Source organism: Calidris pugnax, unplaced genomic scaffold (assembly GCF_001431845.1).
Source record: "Calidris pugnax isolate Ruff unplaced genomic scaffold, ASM143184v1 scaffold95, whole genome shotgun sequence".
Classification (NCBI taxonomy): domain Eukaryota; kingdom Metazoa; phylum Chordata; class Aves; order Charadriiformes; family Scolopacidae; genus Calidris; species Calidris pugnax.
Genome location: NW_015090885.1, coordinates 13163962 through 13181174, shown reverse-complemented (window position 1 = coordinate 13181174; position 17213 = coordinate 13163962). Strand labels below are relative to the sequence as shown.

Sequence of the window (17213 nt, the reverse complement as noted above, 5' to 3'; positions counted from 1 at the left end):
CTTATTAATATTATCTTCTCATTTTATTATTTTATTAATATTTCATTAAAGTAGTTAAGTTTCTTTTTCAACCTATAAGTTCTCTCCTCTCATCTGAAGGGAGATGCTCTTTCTTCTCTGAAGGTAGAGAAGTCAGAGAGCATCTGTCATTCATTCAGTGGCTGATTCAGCCCAAATCACAACACACCTGTAAATCTTCCCTTGTCCACTGATGTAGTCACTCCATCATAGAAGGCCACTATGTTGGTCAGGGAGGACTTGCCCTTGGTGAAGCCATGCTGCTGTCTCAAATCACCTCCCTGTCATCCATGTGCTTTAGCATAGCTTCTAGGAGTATCTGTTCCATCATCTTTTCAGGCACAGAGGTGAGGCTGATGGATTGGTAGTTCCCAGAATCCTCCCTTCTATCCTTCTTAAAAGGACAATGTTTCCCTTTTTCCAGTCACTGAAGACTTTGCCTGACTTCCATAACTTTTCAAATATCATGGAGAGTTGCTTGGCCCTGACATGGTAGGACCATGGGAAGGAGTAAGGGGGTCAGTGCATGATGTTGCTGCCAGTTCTGCCATGGCTGCTCTTTGGGGCCTGCCTGGGTTATCATGAATATGCACAGTGTGCTCTGCAGCACTTTGATGTTTAAGAGGAGCTGGCTAAAGTGAAGGCATGGCAGAGGCAGGGGTTTTCTGTTCTAAAAACCACCCTAAGCCCCAACAAATCCAGGCATCTCAAAGCTTTCTCTATGGTGCCAAAGCCTATAAACTACTGTTTTCTCTGGCCAAAGGTGTAACAAAAGCTTCCAGGCATAGATGGTTGCAATAGAAACTGAAGGGAGAGGGCGAAAGGAGGCAGGAGGAAGAAAAAACCTAATGCAACAAAAGGGAGTTAAACACTTTCCCCTCCGCCCCCCTCCAAATCCCAGAGATAGGGGAGTAGATATTATGAAGCAGGTTTGGTTTCTAGCAGCTTGATCTTTGCCTTTGTGTGCACTTGGCTTTGTGTGCATTGATGTCCTGTTGGTAATTATCATTCTGTTGACACCTGTATTCATGATGACACCCCTATATCACATTTTCATCACAGCGTGAAATGTCGCTCTTTTTGCTTTTGTTTTGTTTAGTACTATGAATTTAGCCCAGAACTGAAAAAAGTAGACACTTCTCACAACACACAACGGGACATTGATAACCTTGCAGCTTAGTTACTGATCCTATCTCAGTGCTTCCATCGCTCTCCTTCCTCCCACCCCTCTTTTTAAGCAGACAAGGTTTTCCCTCAACAAGCTGATGACAGAATAATTTCTCCAGGTTGATTGTTTGCCCCACATGGTCCTCTGGAGATCTCCATACACGTAGAGAGAAGCAGATCAAAAGGCCGGAAGAAAAAAAGAGGCAGAGGATTGAAAAAAGCCACCATAAAGATCCTGCTCAGGTTTCACTCTGATGATGAACAGACTTGTAAAGTATTCTGAGACCTGTCAAACTTTCCCATCTAAAATCCAGACCTATTTTAAAAAGAATTTTCATAATGAGTGTCTCTTTTCCCCCATCCACAGGCTCAGAGTATTTTCTGAAAAAGTTCTGCAAGGCAGAGGAGTCGAACACTTGATCACATGCAGGAGCACAGGATAGATGGAGTACAGCTGACTCAACAGCTACAGGGGATTTGGGTAAGTGCCCACCATGTCAGCCAACTAGAACTTACTAACATATTGGAAAATGTCAAATTATTCGTAACTTTTTAAAGAAAATTCTTTATCACCTGTCAGACAAATTTGACCTCACTGGGAAATCTCAGTGGGAGTTTGTTGGGAAGAAGTACGCAGGGAATGGTTAATGGAAACATGAAGAAAAATTAGCATCCAACTGTGAAAAGCGGTGATTTTTTTTTTTTTTTCGCAACTTAGTTTTTACCTAAAAGTGCCCAGGCCAGACTCACGCTGTTAATGCGAGAGGAGGAAGTTTACAAACCCCTTGCAGTGCTGAGGCTATCAATGTATGTCAAACCCACTCATGTTGCTCTCAGGAGGGAAACAATCAATTGCTTGAAGGAGACAATGTTATCCAACTTGTGTCAGTCAGCCTGTTCCCACAATCGTTGCATTGATGGAAGAAAATTTTGATAAGCGAGACTTCTTATCTGGCTCCACTGCAATCGAATGACATGGGTTCGCTGATTGGAAATTATATTGTCTCTGGTCACAAAGGTGACTGAGCATGATAATTGCACCACCTTTGTTTATTTTTAAGGTAATAATAATGACAATATATTCTTGAATGAAGATAGTGGGGATTTGAAATCAAGTATTTGGCTGAGCTGATGAACTGATACAGTCCAAATTGACATAGTTACTATAATTGCTTTGTGTACTGTAAGGAGAAACTTTGTCATGGTCTAAGAGCAGCAGAAGATAAGAGTGTTGGCCCTGCTTGCATGCTCTTGATCAAAGAACGTTTTTATCAGTGCATGATGTTTTGTTTTCTTTCAGCCAGGTCAACCCTCAGGCTTGTTTTAGAGGTTGGCTTGAAAATTATTTCAAACCTTATTTTAAGTCCAAAATGGCTACGAGGTGGACTTGAAATGTGGTGAAAGAAATATCCATAAATGAATCTTTTATATTTCACAATAGAAATAATTTTTCTTTTTATTTTTAAATGTAAATGACAAGCTCTAGGCAATCCTGTTTTAGCAGGGGAGTTGGACTAGATGATCTCTATGGTCCCTTCCAACTCTAAAAATTCAGTGAAATCTGGGAACAGTGTAAGTGTGCTCTGACTTCACAGTGTTCATGAAATCTGTGGTATTACATACTTACTTAGACCAAGATATTAGCAGCATTATTTACTGCAAATTTGTCTACCTTTTAAGGATTAGATAAGGCTGCACTGTACTGCACTGCAGCAGTATTCTGCAACTGGCATAAACTGTTCCTGCTTTTTGTCAGGGAAGTCTTATTTTACTGGTAACTTTTCAAGCTGCAAACAGATGGCTGCAGTATAATCTACTTGATAGTGACATCAAGCATTATTTACTGAAGATTTATATTTATATTTCTCTCTTCAAAAGCATAAAAAGAGTAATTAAGTAGAATGATACTCATTTAGATCTTTATCTGCCCATGTGACTGCAGGGCTCTGAAGGCAGGCAGTAGGATTAAGAGCATCTCATCGCTAGATCAGTGTTTGAAACCAGGTCGTGGTTAGAAGCAACTGAAGGCCATTAGCTTGTGATGACTCTTCAGTGGCCTATACCAAATGATTTGATAGACTCTGTAAATTTGCTAGCTGATGGAATGATCAGTGCTTGGAGAAGGAAATCTGTAGACCGAATGTGCATGGGATGAGAATGCATTTCAGTCTAGGAGTAACCTCTTTGTTCCAGAATTTAGGGATACTCTTTGCACGCTTGCTGTACAGGGGACTCGACTGCTGTCTAGTGATCCTGGACTTGCTTTAGTGCGTCAGTAATTTTCACTAAAAGTGAAAGAGGAACACAATATAAACCAGCTGCAGTAGAGCAAAATCAGCCTGTTTTTTTCTCAGTATTAGATTAATTAGCCAATGTCTTAAAAACCCTGTAGCAGTGTTCATTACAGATACTTCTATATGTAATAGCGAGTCTGTAAGTGGGTGTGGCAAGGCTGGTGGTTACCTGATGGTCTTTGTTTTGTACTTGGTGGCAGTTTTAACTGTTACCCATAGAATTTTTTTCTTGTTAATAATATTTTGTAGCTGCAGTGAGAAGTGGAGAATCCAAAATAATTTTTATTTTAGTTTTATGATGTGAATCAGATATGCAGTGCCTTTAATAGGAAATCTGTCTGCTTTCAATAGGTTTATGTTCTTGGCATTTCATGTTAAATTCACCAAAGTTGCACTAAAGAATCTAATTTCTAACAGACAAGATTAAAGAAACGCAGAGCTAAGCTCAAAAAGTCAAATTATGTGGATGTTAATGGTTAAATGGAGGTCTTGCTTTGTCAGGTGCCTCTCAATTTGGGCTAAAATGATCTCCTCAGGTCACTACAATAGTGTCCAAATCTTATACTGAATTTGCTTTCTTTTTTTCTCAGATCTCTTGCTGATGTCAAAATTTTTCTGATGCAGTAGACAATATGATGAGTGTGAAAGTGAGAGAAGAATTTGTCCAAAATTATTTTATTCAGGTCCAAAGCTTTGACCGTAAATCTCTTCCTTCAGACCTGCTTTCCTCTCAGATCTCCTCTCAGGGATAACATTCTGCATTTCATGCTTGTGTGAATGTTCTGTGTGAAACAGTGATTAATTCATGCAGGTTGGAGAAACAGAATAGCTCAGGAGATGTGATTTGTGCATTTTTCTATCTGAAACTTTGAGATTATTTGTGTTTTCACATTTTATTGATGTATCTGTGAACCATGGAGTCAGAAAATTCATTTGAAACAAAATTAAAATTTTTAGCTTATCTATCAGATAAATATTTAGCTACTTTCACTGTATGATGTGATGGGCATAGTTTGGAAAACCCTAGTATTTCCTTAGGTCATTAAAATTAATGTCTGGAAGAGTTTTGGCAATATTTTCTTTGGAATGCAGGAAGAAAGATCTAAATATCCTATTGAAGTAATCTTTGTGGGACGGCAAAGCAAGTATTATGGCAATATTTAAAGTAAAATCCAATTGTTCCATCATTAAGTATAACTACAGTAAAAATAGTATGAAATAGGATGGGGGAAGGTAGTGCTTTTGAATAATAGTAGTGGATATAGCAGGTGTAGGAAAAACTAGAATAACTCTGATATTTAGCATAGAAAGCAGGTACCACTTTACTCCATGACTTCAACAGTCAGAAGTGATTAAGTTTACATAAATCTAGAAAGTCATGATCTCTGTCTTGTTCAACAAAGAATTGTTCAGGTTTTTAAGCTTTAATAATTGTATTTCCCTAACAGTCTGTCTCCTTGGAAGAAGGTGTTATACTGCTTTGTATAAATCACTTGGAAATAATTAATACAGTCATATTCTTCATTTGATTACTGTTTCTCTTCTTACCTTATAAATATGCAGTTAACTTAGTTTCTCTTCAGACCAGATAAAAAAAATAAATCTCAGTGCATCCAAGGATTTGTTGTAACAATGAAGAAAGACGTATACTGAAGTACAATGTTTAAAAGATTATTATGAAAGTTTTGAAGTGCTAAAATGTAGATATCTTTTTTCTTTTCTTTTCTTTTTTTTTTTTTTAACAGCATATTGGCCGTATGGTACAGCGATTAAATTTGTCTAGTATTTAGGCAGGCAATAAAACAGTCTCAGCTGGAGTTTTGCCTCTCCAAGGCTATGAGATGAAGCGCCAGATGGACTTATGCTAGTGCGTATCTCTTTAAGCACACCTTTTGCTGATTTTTATAGGTTGAAGAGCACTGCTTGGCTGTGAGGCTTCTATTATTTACCCAACATATACATTGAATTCTCACTGCCAGTAATAAGATTAATGGAAAAAAGACTAAGCTATGCCTTTGGGAACCAGATCTAAGTTTTCGGTAATTTCTTGTTCAGGAGGGTTTAGAATGGTTATTTCATTTCCATTTGTAAGCAAGATATGTTTATATGGAAGCAATCCGTATTTATGGTCTTGAATTTCAGTTGCCAACGTAGCATGCTCGTTAAAATTTGAAGTCTCTCAGATTTAGGTCTAGTAATTTTGGTGTGGCTACCATTTGAGGAAAATAATTGTTTCCTTAGTCCATTTGGCTTTTCTTATCCTCTGAAAGAGATTATTGTAAAAGGACTGGAAAATATACCAGAATTTTATAAAATTTATACAAAGTTTTTGCTTTGGTTCTATTGTTTTTAAAAACCTGTGAAAAAAATTGTTCCCCAGTCTCATTTTCCTTGGACACTGTAGGCACCTGCTTGATTCACAAAACTTGTCATTTGAGACTTTAGCTATTATTTAGTCTTCATCAGGTAAAGCTCCTGTTTGGCTCTGATGGAAGATTGATTAAGGAGAGGCTCCAAGTTTTGACCTAACATTTAATTGCAAAACTGATGGATGGAGCTAATCCAGGACTCTTGTTTTTAAATCTCAAGTTGAGTGGACGTATATGACTAACAAATAAACATAGATGATTCTAGGACCAAATAGTTGGTGCTGAAGGCAACTCTATGCCTGACTATGTGTGTGCATTTAATGCGTGGCCTGTCGTGCATAGTCTGCAACTGCTCTCTGTGTTCTGAATAGCTACGAGATAGAGAGATTAGTTTACCTATTTAAAACAAACCTGCTTTCCCATTTTGTGGGCGGAAAAAAAAATCGGCTGTTTTTTGTACATTCTAGGGTGCACTGATCTCTCTCCTTCGTTTTATTATTTCTTCATATATGTTAAATTATTACATTTGTTGTATTTCTGTGCTGTGTGCCCTCAAATACTGTAGTTTTGGGAACTTACAGTCTGTTTACATGTTTAGTTCTGTTGTCTGCTTTAGTCCTCTGTTTAGGAAACTGCTGACCTTCAAGATATATATGTGGGCCTCTGCATATATTTGTCATGTGCATTTGCATGTCTGCATATATACATATTTTCAGCTTTGCAGGTTTTGCTGGTGTCAGAAATTGATGGCACTATGGAGTCTAAAATCAGAGGAATTTCTAAGAAAAGAAGTGCTGTGTTTCAAAGCCTTAGCACCAAAGATTATCCACAAGCGGAGGGAAATTTTATAGTTGAAATGAACCTTAAACTTCTTTGCATCTCAGGTGCCCTTTTTTGTGTAACAGTCCTTTTGGAAAAAGGGAATTATCACATTTGTTAGGCTTGTCCTCAGAACAGATACTGTAAAGACCCAAGTGCTATTTTATCTGCACCAGAGGACCTAAGGAGATAGTGGAAGACAATAATGAAAATGTGATCTGGAGAATTCATTACAATATGATGTACAAGTTAAAAGAGAAAGTTTCACTGAAGAACTGCTACTGTTTTCCTTCACCAGGTTACTTTTAAATGACTTCAAATGTTCTCATAGGTGTCTAGTAGCAAAGTGGTTCTGGAAGACCTGACAGCAATATAGTTAACGCACTTCACAACTATCCATAACTTGACTGCAGATGCAGAAGCAACTGTAGCAGTAAGACAAATGTAACCCCAAAAGACAAGGAACTGTTTTGTCGTGAGATGACTGAGAAATATTTGTTGAACATGACAAATTGACAATATTTTATGACAATTTGAAAATATTTTTATAAGTAAAAGTAGTAATGTTTCTATTCCATCACTTGTACCTAATATACTAGAGAGAATTTAGGCAATTACTAGATATCTGTGAAAACACTTATAAATGTTCCACCAGGTTTATTATATGCTTATCACATCTATAATTTTCTTTCAGAAGTTTTCATTATTACTATTAACTGTTTTTTCTGAAAGACTGATCCAGTCAGGAGGCATAAAAATTATTTTGCAGAACTGCCACACACTCTGAATGAAAAATAGGGAACAAGCAGTAGATTATAGAATGTTCTTATAAAATGCAGGATGAATGTTTGAAATACGCAATAGACTCAGAAGTCAGAACTGCCTCACAAGTGGTTTTCAGGAAGAATGTAGGGCTGAATCAGTGAATGGAAAACTTTTGAAGATCTTTTTAGAGAGGATGGGTGAAGATAAATGTATGTCGGGTGATAAGAGAGGAAAGAAGAGGGAATCTAGATAGGTCAAACCACTGCTGCTTCATGAAACTGAATTCCTAATATTACTGCAAAATGGCATTTGTTTAAATCATAAACATTTTTACTTTGAAATTTTGTGCGTGTTTTCTGACATGGTGAAGTTTATGAAAGCAGGGAGAAAAGCTTTGTGAATTGGTAACAATTAAAGTGAGGACTGTGTGTTCTTACTCTTATCTCTTTGTACTCTTCAATGATATGCAGCACAGAACAGTAAGACCTGCAGTTGTGACTGAGTGCTGAATATGTAGACAATTCTGGTTCAGCAGAGATTCACACCCTGGCTATTTCAGCATTCTGTAAGTTTACTCTAATTTTATTGTAATGAAACTTGGATATGTTCGTCTGTTTTTCTTCTTAACTGATTTTTTTTTTTTAGAAATATATATGAACCATGGTCTCTGAAATTATTTAATTAACCATGTGTGGTAGGTCTTTAAGTCCCGGACTGTCTTTTTGTCTATACCTGACCAAAGCTCTCTTGTTCTAGAAATGGTTGAGATAGTTGTCATGTGAACTTCTTTTCGTGTTAATGCAAGTCCTGCACACAGATTTTTATCTTCATCCCCAAGTCAAAAGAAAGAACGATTCCCTTGCTAAATAGAAAATACCAGACCTTGTTGGGAAGCGATTCTTAGGTGGATGGATGGAGACAGAAACATTTAGAAGTAAAATTATTTAAATGACTATGATAGAATTTTTTGAGGTGATTTGGGCATCTCAGTGAGACTAAGCACTACAGTATGAGTGTCATAAACATGGTAAATCATGTAAACATCAATTATAGCTCATAGAATAGTTTGGGTTGGAAGAGACCTTTTAAAGCTTAGTCCAACCCGCCTGCAATGACCAGGGACATCTTCAACTAGATCAGGTTGCTCAAAGCCCCATCCAACCTGACTTTGAATGTTTCCAGGCATGGGCAATCCACCAGCTCCTTGGGCAACCTGTTCCAGTGCCTCACCACCCTCATCACAAAAATCCCTTCTGCCTTACATCTAGTCTGAATCTACGCTCTTTCAGTTGAAAACCGTTACCTCTTGTCCTATCGCAATAGGCCCTGCTAAAAAGTTAGTCCCCATCTTTCCTTTAGGTACTGGAAGACTGCTATAAAGTTTCCCTGGAGCCTTCCCTTCTCCAGGCTGAACAACCCCAACTCTCTGGGCCTTTCCTCACAGGAGTGGTGCTCCAGCCCTCTGATCATCTTTGTGGCCCTGCTCTGGGCTCACTCCAACAGGTCCATGTCCTTTTTATGTTGGTGGCCCCAGAACTGGATGCAGTACACCAGCTGGGGTCTAACAAGAGCAGACTAGAGGGGCAGAATCACCTCCCTTGGCCTGCTGGCCACACTGCTTTTGATGCAGCTCAGGATGCAGTCAGCTTTCTGGTCTGCCAGTACACATTCATTGCTTGCTCGTGTTTAGCTTTTCATCCACTGCTATCCCTAAGTCCTTCTCAGCAGGGCTACTCTCATTCTCTTCATCCCCCAGCCTGAACTGATACCAGGGTTTGTCCTGACCCGGGTGCAGGACCCTTCACCAGGCCTTGTTGAACCTCATGATGTTTGCACAGGCCCACCTCTCAAGGCTGTCATGGTCTGTCAGGTGTGTCAGCTGTACCATACGGCTTGGTGGTGTCAGCAACCTTGCTGAGGGTGCACTTGATCCCACTGTCTATGTCATTGATGAAGATGTTAAATAGTACTGGTCCCAGTGCAGACCCCTGAGGAACACCACTTCTCACTGATCTCCTGGACATCAAGATGTTGATCACCACCTTCTGGATGGAGACCATCCAGCCAGTTTGTCATCCACCAATGAGACCATCCAACCAATTTGTCATCCACCAACGAGCCCACCTATCAAATACATATCTCTTCAATTTAGAGAGAAGGATGTTGGGGGTGACTGTATCAAACGCCTTAGAGAAATCCAGGCAGACAACATCCTGTCCTGGTTTGAGGTAAAACATAACCAATTTCCTTTTCAGTAATTTCACTTTTGGGTTAAACCTCTTCTGAGTGCAGAGGGGTCGCACCCGTGGGGAGAAGTGGACAGTACACGTGACCCAAAACTGACCAATGGGGTATTCTATCCCATCTACATCATGCTCATTATAAAAGCTTGAGGGATCGAGGGGTCAGCCTGTTTCTTCAATGGCTGCTGTTGGAGGGGGACTCTGTCTATGTCTGCCTTTGATCCTGATCTGTGCATTGCTGAATCCAGATCTGGAATCCAGTTCCTGTCCGTCTCTGAGTCCAGTCTGGACAGGCATTGGACTTTCCCAATGCCTGCTGGTGGCATTATTGTCATCCTGGGAGCTCAATATGCTTTTGTATATATTGTATATTTTCCATTATTTTCTTATTAATATTATCTTCTCATTTTATTATTTTATTAATATTTCATTAAAGTAGTTAAGTTTCTTTTTCAACCTATAAGTTCTCTCCTCTCATCTGAAGGGAGATGCTCTTTCTTCTCTGAAGGTAGAGAAGTCAGAGAGCATCTGTCATTCATTCAGTGGCTGATTCAGCCCAAATCACAACACACCTGTAAATCTTCCCTTGTCCACTGATGTAGTCACTCCATCATAGAAGGCCACTATGTTGGTCAGGGAGGACTTGCCCTTGGTGAAGCCATGCTGCTGTCTCAAATCACCTCCCTGTCATCCATGTGCTTTAGCATAGCTTCTAGGAGTATCTGTTCCATCATCTTTTCAGGCACAGAGGTGAGGCTGATGGATTGGTAGTTCCCAGAATCCTCCCTTCTATCCTTCTTAAAAGGACAATGTTTCCCTTTTTCCAGTCACTGAAGACTTTGCCTGACTTCCATAACTTTTCAAATATCATGGAGAGTTGCTTGGCACAACTACATCAGCCAATTCCCTCAGGACTCTGGGATACTTCTCATCAGGTCCCATAGACTTCTGTATGTTCAGATTCTTCAGGTGGTCAGGAACCTGATCTTCTCTTACAGAGGGAGGGACTTTGCTCCCTCAGTCCCTGCCTTGCAGTCCCTCCTCTTGAGAGGTGTAAGATGCTTGAGAGATTAAGATCCTTGAAGTTGCTCAACAGAGAAAACCAGAGATAAGGTCTGAAGAACATAGAAGAGAACTCTCGGTACCTCACTGAAACCTGGTATGGGTTTGTCAGTTAAGAGTTTCTTAGATAGAAAGGATCACATTTCCCTTGCAGTATCTGGTGGCATCTTTAGAATCATGAGAGTCTTCTTAACAGCCAAATATGTTTGCTACTAGACCAAAGCAGCACTTTTTTTTTTTGAAAGCACCAAGAGGTGTATTCTTCAAAAAAGGCTAAAAATATTGCATTCTAAGTTGAAGAAAAATGGCAAATATCTTTCACATGAATTTCTTTGCTCCTGGATTATAAGTCACCCTATTCATGACACTTCCATATTACCTTTAGTTTTTTGTACATGGAGTTTTCATTTCATAGTCATGTACAGGCAATAAGATTTTGATGTTCCTGTTACTATTTTGATAAGACTTTTATGCTTCTTTAATTAGGTGAAATGTTCAGCAGTATCAGTATGGTACAAATTTTTTGCTTAGTGTGACATAAGTTTGGGGACTGAAGTTTTGGAAATTTCTGTTGAGAAATAAATTACCAGAGGCCTTTAAGAACAGGCTGGAAAACCAGGAATGGCTGCCTTGTTTCTTGCTGGGGGGAAGAAAGGTAGGTGAGGTTGGCCTCTCAGGGTGCTTTCTAGTCTTGCAATACTCTCTAGGAATGAAAAATAATGCATATTCCTAACTTATTTAACTGAAATAATCAGTAATGTGGATCTGCATGTTGAGCCATTACAGATGAGTCAATAGTCAGAAAGCAAGTAGGACATGATCGGTTGTGTTAAAATGTGACTTGTTCTGAATACAGCTAGAGAACTAATGCTGTAAATACTTAATGTCTTAATTCAGCTTTGTTACTCAGCAATCATCTCCACTTCCTCTGAAACACAGAAGTAGAAGTAGAGTTTAATAATTAAAATTTTAGAATTTATTGTACGTTCTGCTTTTCATCTAAAATAATAGCTACAGCTTTGTGTCATCTTTCATTACATTCTTTTCAAACAGGGTTTTTTTTGGGAGCAAAAAATACTGTGGCAGTTAGAAAATTGAAGTCAGATTTAGATCTTGGTAAATTGCCCTTGATTTATACCATTGTAATGGACATCAGAAACCAGCTCATATACAACAGAACAGTAATAGCCACTTTATTGATGTAGCTGTTGTACAAGCAGAGGTAAGGCTCCAGTACGCTGGAGAAATGCCAATTTTCCAAAGGAAAAAATGTTTCTTTCATAATAAAGTATGAATTTTCATAGTAGACCAACAAACAAACAAAACACTGCCTTATTTCTCCATCTGACAATAATGGAGAGAGTGAGGAGATAATGAAAATACAGAGGTTTTATAGCAACTCAGTTGGGAATTTTATTTTCTTTCTAACGTTTACAGAGTCCTTCATCAGCATGAGCTGCAAGTGCTGTCAGCCTCCACAGGAGTCTAATGGGAAAGGAGTAGAAGGTCAAAGAGTGCTTTCATTTAGAGTTTTGTATCCACCTGAAACTAAAAGGAGTTACTATAGGTCACACTCTGAGGAAGTTGTGCAGAACCTGCTAGAAAAACTGCTTTTTGATATGACAGCAAAAGTTACGCTTTACTTAAGACATACATGCTTAGCAGGAAGCTCGTGCTTTCAAGTCTCCATTTTTATTCCATGTACTTCCAAACAGAATTACACAGGAGTGAATGGTTGGACATTTGGGTATGCCTTTGACTTCTTAGTAGAGTTTGGCTCTGTTTGTTGTAGTTGGGTTTGCTTTTTTCTCTGACGAAGCACTTGGTAGCATCCTCTATGGGTCTGTCTTTCAACATAAGACTTGAAATCCCAGATTTGTGCACTCTGTGAGCATGTTTGAAAACTAGTGGAAGCCCTTCTATCAATTTGAGCAGACTTTAGCTCAGACAGCTGTGTAGCTGTGAAAGATCCAGTTAAGAGTGAGGGTTTGTTGAAATGTTCTCTCCATGTGCTGTTCCCAGCTCTTCCCAGAGTTGCAGGACCACCACTTGCTGTGGCAGATATGGCTGCATTTATGTGTGCTGTATCTACAGAGTTTGAGTGTTTGTCCACTTGGAGAAAGGTGATGATCAGCATCTCTGTATCTACAGTTTTAGAGAAAGTAAATCTCCTAAATCTTAGAATTCCTCAGTTCCTGTCTAGGCAAATGGAGAACATTGCCACATTTGAGGTCCATATCAGCAGAGATCTTTTCTAGGACTACAAAATTTGTTATATATATATATAAATCACTAATACTTGTATTCATGGACAGAAATGTCAATATTTTGGGATGTTTTTGACAAAAGCATGAGTCAAATATTTTTTGGTTGTGCTAAATACCACAGGAGTGGTATTGGAGCAAATACCTTGGAGTTTTTCTCCTAAGAAGAATAATTACTCAAGACACTAGAAATTAATGTGTTCTGATCTCCCAGGCTGGTTGCCAGATACAATTCAAGTAGGATGCAAGTGTCTCTGCCAACTTTGTACATAAGGTCAATGTAATTGTATCCATGCTTCAAAGAACAGATTTTGGGCAAATAGATATGAACCAATTTTCATTCTAGGACCTTGAGCCTGAGAATTCCTCAGCAAGCCATTTGTCTGAATGGTTTGCAAGGACTTGGCTAAAACAAAACTAATGTTCTAAGATGACTCTCTCAAGGAATTTTTACGCTAAAATATCAAAAAAGCTGTTAGAGTTTAAATATTTAAGCAATCCTGATCTATTAATATATTTTAGGGATTTCTTCTTTCACATTGTCCTTGAGCACTTGTTCTGCCACAAGTTGTGATTAAAAGCTGTGGAAGTTATAGAAATTACACATTACTCAGAAGTAGAGAAATGGGCCCCTCAAAAGTAGAGAAGTGGGCCCTGCTGCTTGTGACCTCTTTCCCATCAGCTTCTGAGTTTTATCCCCAGTTCCTTTGCTGGAGACCATCATCTCCCAAGTGGTTAAATGTCTGCAGTAGGCATCTTTAATGCAATGAACAGATGTGTGTAATAACCACCTAATGTTTTGCTAGGTTTTGCAATGGAACAGGTATGGTTACTGCTCCTGCTGACGATTAAAGTGCTCCCAGTGACTGCTCAGTTCAATGGATACAACTGTGATGCAAACCTCCATAGCAGGTTTCCTGGTAAGTGTTTAATAGACTTTTTTCCTAATGGCTTCTTTATTGTCTTGGTTCAAAGCGATGCTTATTTTTAAATACGGAGCATTAAATCTGTCTGAAGCCTGGGGGTAGGACTCCACATTAAGTAAGTGTTAAGTATCTCGGTGACAATGAAACTCCTCTAATGTTGCACTTTACTTTCTTCTTAACTGCACAATGAGTCAAATTCAGCCTAGTAGTAACAAATATAACTCCCCTTACATCAGTGGGGTTTGACCTGCTTTTGACAGAGCTCTGTCCTGTCTAAGAAATTCACCAGGTCATGTTGTTGTAGATGTTCTTCATAGATTTAAGAGTCTGAAACTTCTAACTGGGTTTCTTTCATGTTTTTTTCTGGGTGATAGTATACAATTATGTCCTTTTAGTGAAATAAAGAAATGTTTGTATATTTTTGAGCAAAATTAACTTCTTGGCAAAATTTAGCTCCTCACTTCAACATTCAGTGCTTGGTTAGGGACAGGTGAATGGGATGTATCTATGTATTATGTACATTCATGACTGGAAAAAAAGGCAATTAAGTAATTTTGGGGACATCAGATGTCTGGAGCTGTTAACACAAGGAGAAATAGAAATGAAATTTCAGTCTTAGTGACAGGTGTATCTGGGTTTACTCAGCTTAAGAATGCTTTTAGTCTCTGTTACACTGGTTATGCTTCCTGCCTCAGTTGTTTCTTAGACAGAACAATAATAATAAAAAGGCTGTGAATACTGGCTCACTCACATCTTATGTTTCATAGGTAACAATTGAGTCGAACAGTATAGTAATGAACTCTCAGTGTAGTATTACGCTGTAATACCTTTCAGTATTGTTGCTTTCTGAATAATAATAGTTTTGGTTTTTTCAGGATCAGCTCTTTTCTTAAATTTAAGTCAGCAGAAAGCCTAAAGTCTATTTATTGTTACCTGTGTTACAACCACACTGCTAGGTGCATTGTTGACCTAAAGACCAAGACTGGGTTTGATTCTTTTCCACTTAATTGATGTGAATATGAAAAGCAGAGAAATAAGACATGCAAATATGTTGTCTCCATCCCTGACAAAATCACCGTTTAACTGAGTATTTCACAAACTACTTCTATATACAAGCTTGCCTTGAAAGTGTGGGTGAATGGTGCCCACATCTCTCAGGTCTATCTTTCATAGTTTTTCAGGTAATTGTTTTCCTGTTATGGGCTTCTTGAGAGGATTGCAACAGCTAGAGGGAAGTTTAGATTCCTCTTTCTCTCCTTTTTGAGTTTTTCTCTGGTCATTTTTTGCACCAGCCCTGTGCCAAGACTTTATATTGCAATGTGATACCCAGGAATTGAGTCCAGCTCATATTGTGGGTATTTAGGGGCCTCTTCCAGTTCTGCCTCATAAAAAAGGGTCATATCAGATTCCATGTCTGCCAAATCTCAGGGACTCAGGAGAAAATCTGTTTAGGTTACAAATAAACAGATTTCTTTCTTTTTTTTTTTTAAGTATATGCTAATCACCCTGCACTGCCCGTAGGAGCTGAGAGTAGAGTCCTGCTCTTTCTTGTTTCTGATCTCAGGCAGTAAAGATTCAAAGGTTGGAGTGTAATTAACAGTCTTAGTGTTGATTTTGAGAGCTAGGGAAGAAAAATAATTCTGCTTGTTAGTCGTGTATTTGAGATGAAGGTGAGAACAAAAAAAACCCCTTTTTTCCCCGAAATTCAACAGGTATTCTCTTCAGTATGCAGAATGGACTGCTATGTAATGGGCTGGGGCTAGTGGAGCTGAGTGGGACTGCAGGAACTCTGTTTTCTGGGTTCAAGAACCCCAGAAGATGGGTGAGAGAACCTCTGCGGGGAGAAGGGGCTTGCCCTTGCTATGCTTGCTTCCCAGTGCTGGGCTCAGGCTGTGGCTTTGAAGGTGCTGGCCTCACTGCATTTGGAGTTCAGATATAAGGGGAGTGGTGAGAAGAGAGGTCAGAAAGAAGAATGTTTCAAAACCAGCATCCTCCACACTGAGATACTGCTCACAGAGCCTAGTTAGGAATAGGATTTTCTTCCTGTTCCTTAATTCTTCCACATAAGAAATCTTCGTCGTTGTCAGCTGAAATTGCAAACATGGAGTGAGAATGGACTTCCTTGCTGAGGCCTGTGGTGTGCACATACCAGAGAAGCCACTGTGTTTTGAAGTTGTCTGCTCTTTTCAAATGCTGTGAAGAACAGAAGTTGTCTTCAGCAAAGATGAGGAATTAAGCGTTCCTAAAGGAACCCTGGAGCTCATCCATTTTTCATTTGTTTGCGCTTTTATCATTCTTTGCTTAGGTGACTCTTGCATAGGGATGGTACTGCATAAATAGGATGATAAATAATCAGGCAGGACTTTTGTTTCTGCAGTTTGTGGCTTTGTTTTAGAGTGTAGATATGCAGTAGTCAGCAGAGATGAAGGAAAAATACCCATATTTGGTAGATTGAAAATTCCGTGACGTTTTATACCAAATGCAAAATGTGTTATAGAGAGTATGGAATAAGGTCACATCCTGCTGTCCTTCAGAGAGTTGCCTGGAGAAAAAAGCTTTAGTTCTGCATTGCAGAACAGCATAGCTTTTAGAATGCTTTTGGGGGAGGGAGTCATAGCAGTCTGGCTGTCTTCAGATGGGAAACGCACAGTTTTGATTCAGGGGCTCTTGCTGTAAATGCATACTGAGAACTTAGAGGCTAAGAAAAATTTTGCAGCTTTTTCACATACAATATGCATTTCAATTCTCTATCAAAGCAGTGATTTGATCAAAGAGGAGGCTCATGCAGAGAAGCTGGTTTTGAACTATAAATGTCTTTGCATGCCTCTTCTAGTGGAATGACTTTTGTCAACGATGTTCTGTAGCAAACTTGTCCTCTGCAGGTTTTTTTGCTGTCTTGGGGTGAGTTCTGGGGTGAGTCTTGTCAATATGTGGAAGGGTGCCAGAGCAGAAGTGGGCAGTGGAACTGTCAGCATTTGGCTTGTGTTGCCATCTACCTTCATTCAAGATGATCTCTGTTACTGTAGTATCTATGTACCTCTTGAGCTTTACTCTGTTTTGCATGCGACACCCCTGTGAGTACTGTTGACTATAAGTAGTTTGTGTGATTTGTGTCAGAAAGAGGCCAGGTAATTAGTGACAGAACGAGAGGGAATGGCTTCAAGCTCCAACAGGGTAGGTTTAGATTGAACATTAGGAAAGAATTTTTCACCAAAAGACCGACAGGGCATTGGAACAGGCTGCCCAGGGAGGTGGTGGACTCACCATCCCTGGCTGTTTTTAAGGT

The 17213-nt window shown here is 39.2% G+C and overlaps 1 protein-coding gene across 1 annotated transcript in view; it reads left to right on the top strand.

The window, feature by feature from the left end:
• The first annotated feature begins 1567 nt into the window (after positions 1-1567).
• Positions 1568-17213, top strand: part of ZPLD1 (zona pellucida-like domain containing 1) — a 35678-nt gene continuing 20032 nt past the window's right edge. Inside the window, exons 1-2 of the mRNA XM_014947175.1 lie at positions 1568-1666; positions 13808-13921. Of these exons, the coding sequence (XP_014802661.1) occupies positions 13816-13921 (106 nt within the window). The 5' untranslated portion in view covers positions 1568-1666; positions 13808-13815. The remainder of the gene's footprint in view (positions 1667-13807; positions 13922-17213) is intronic.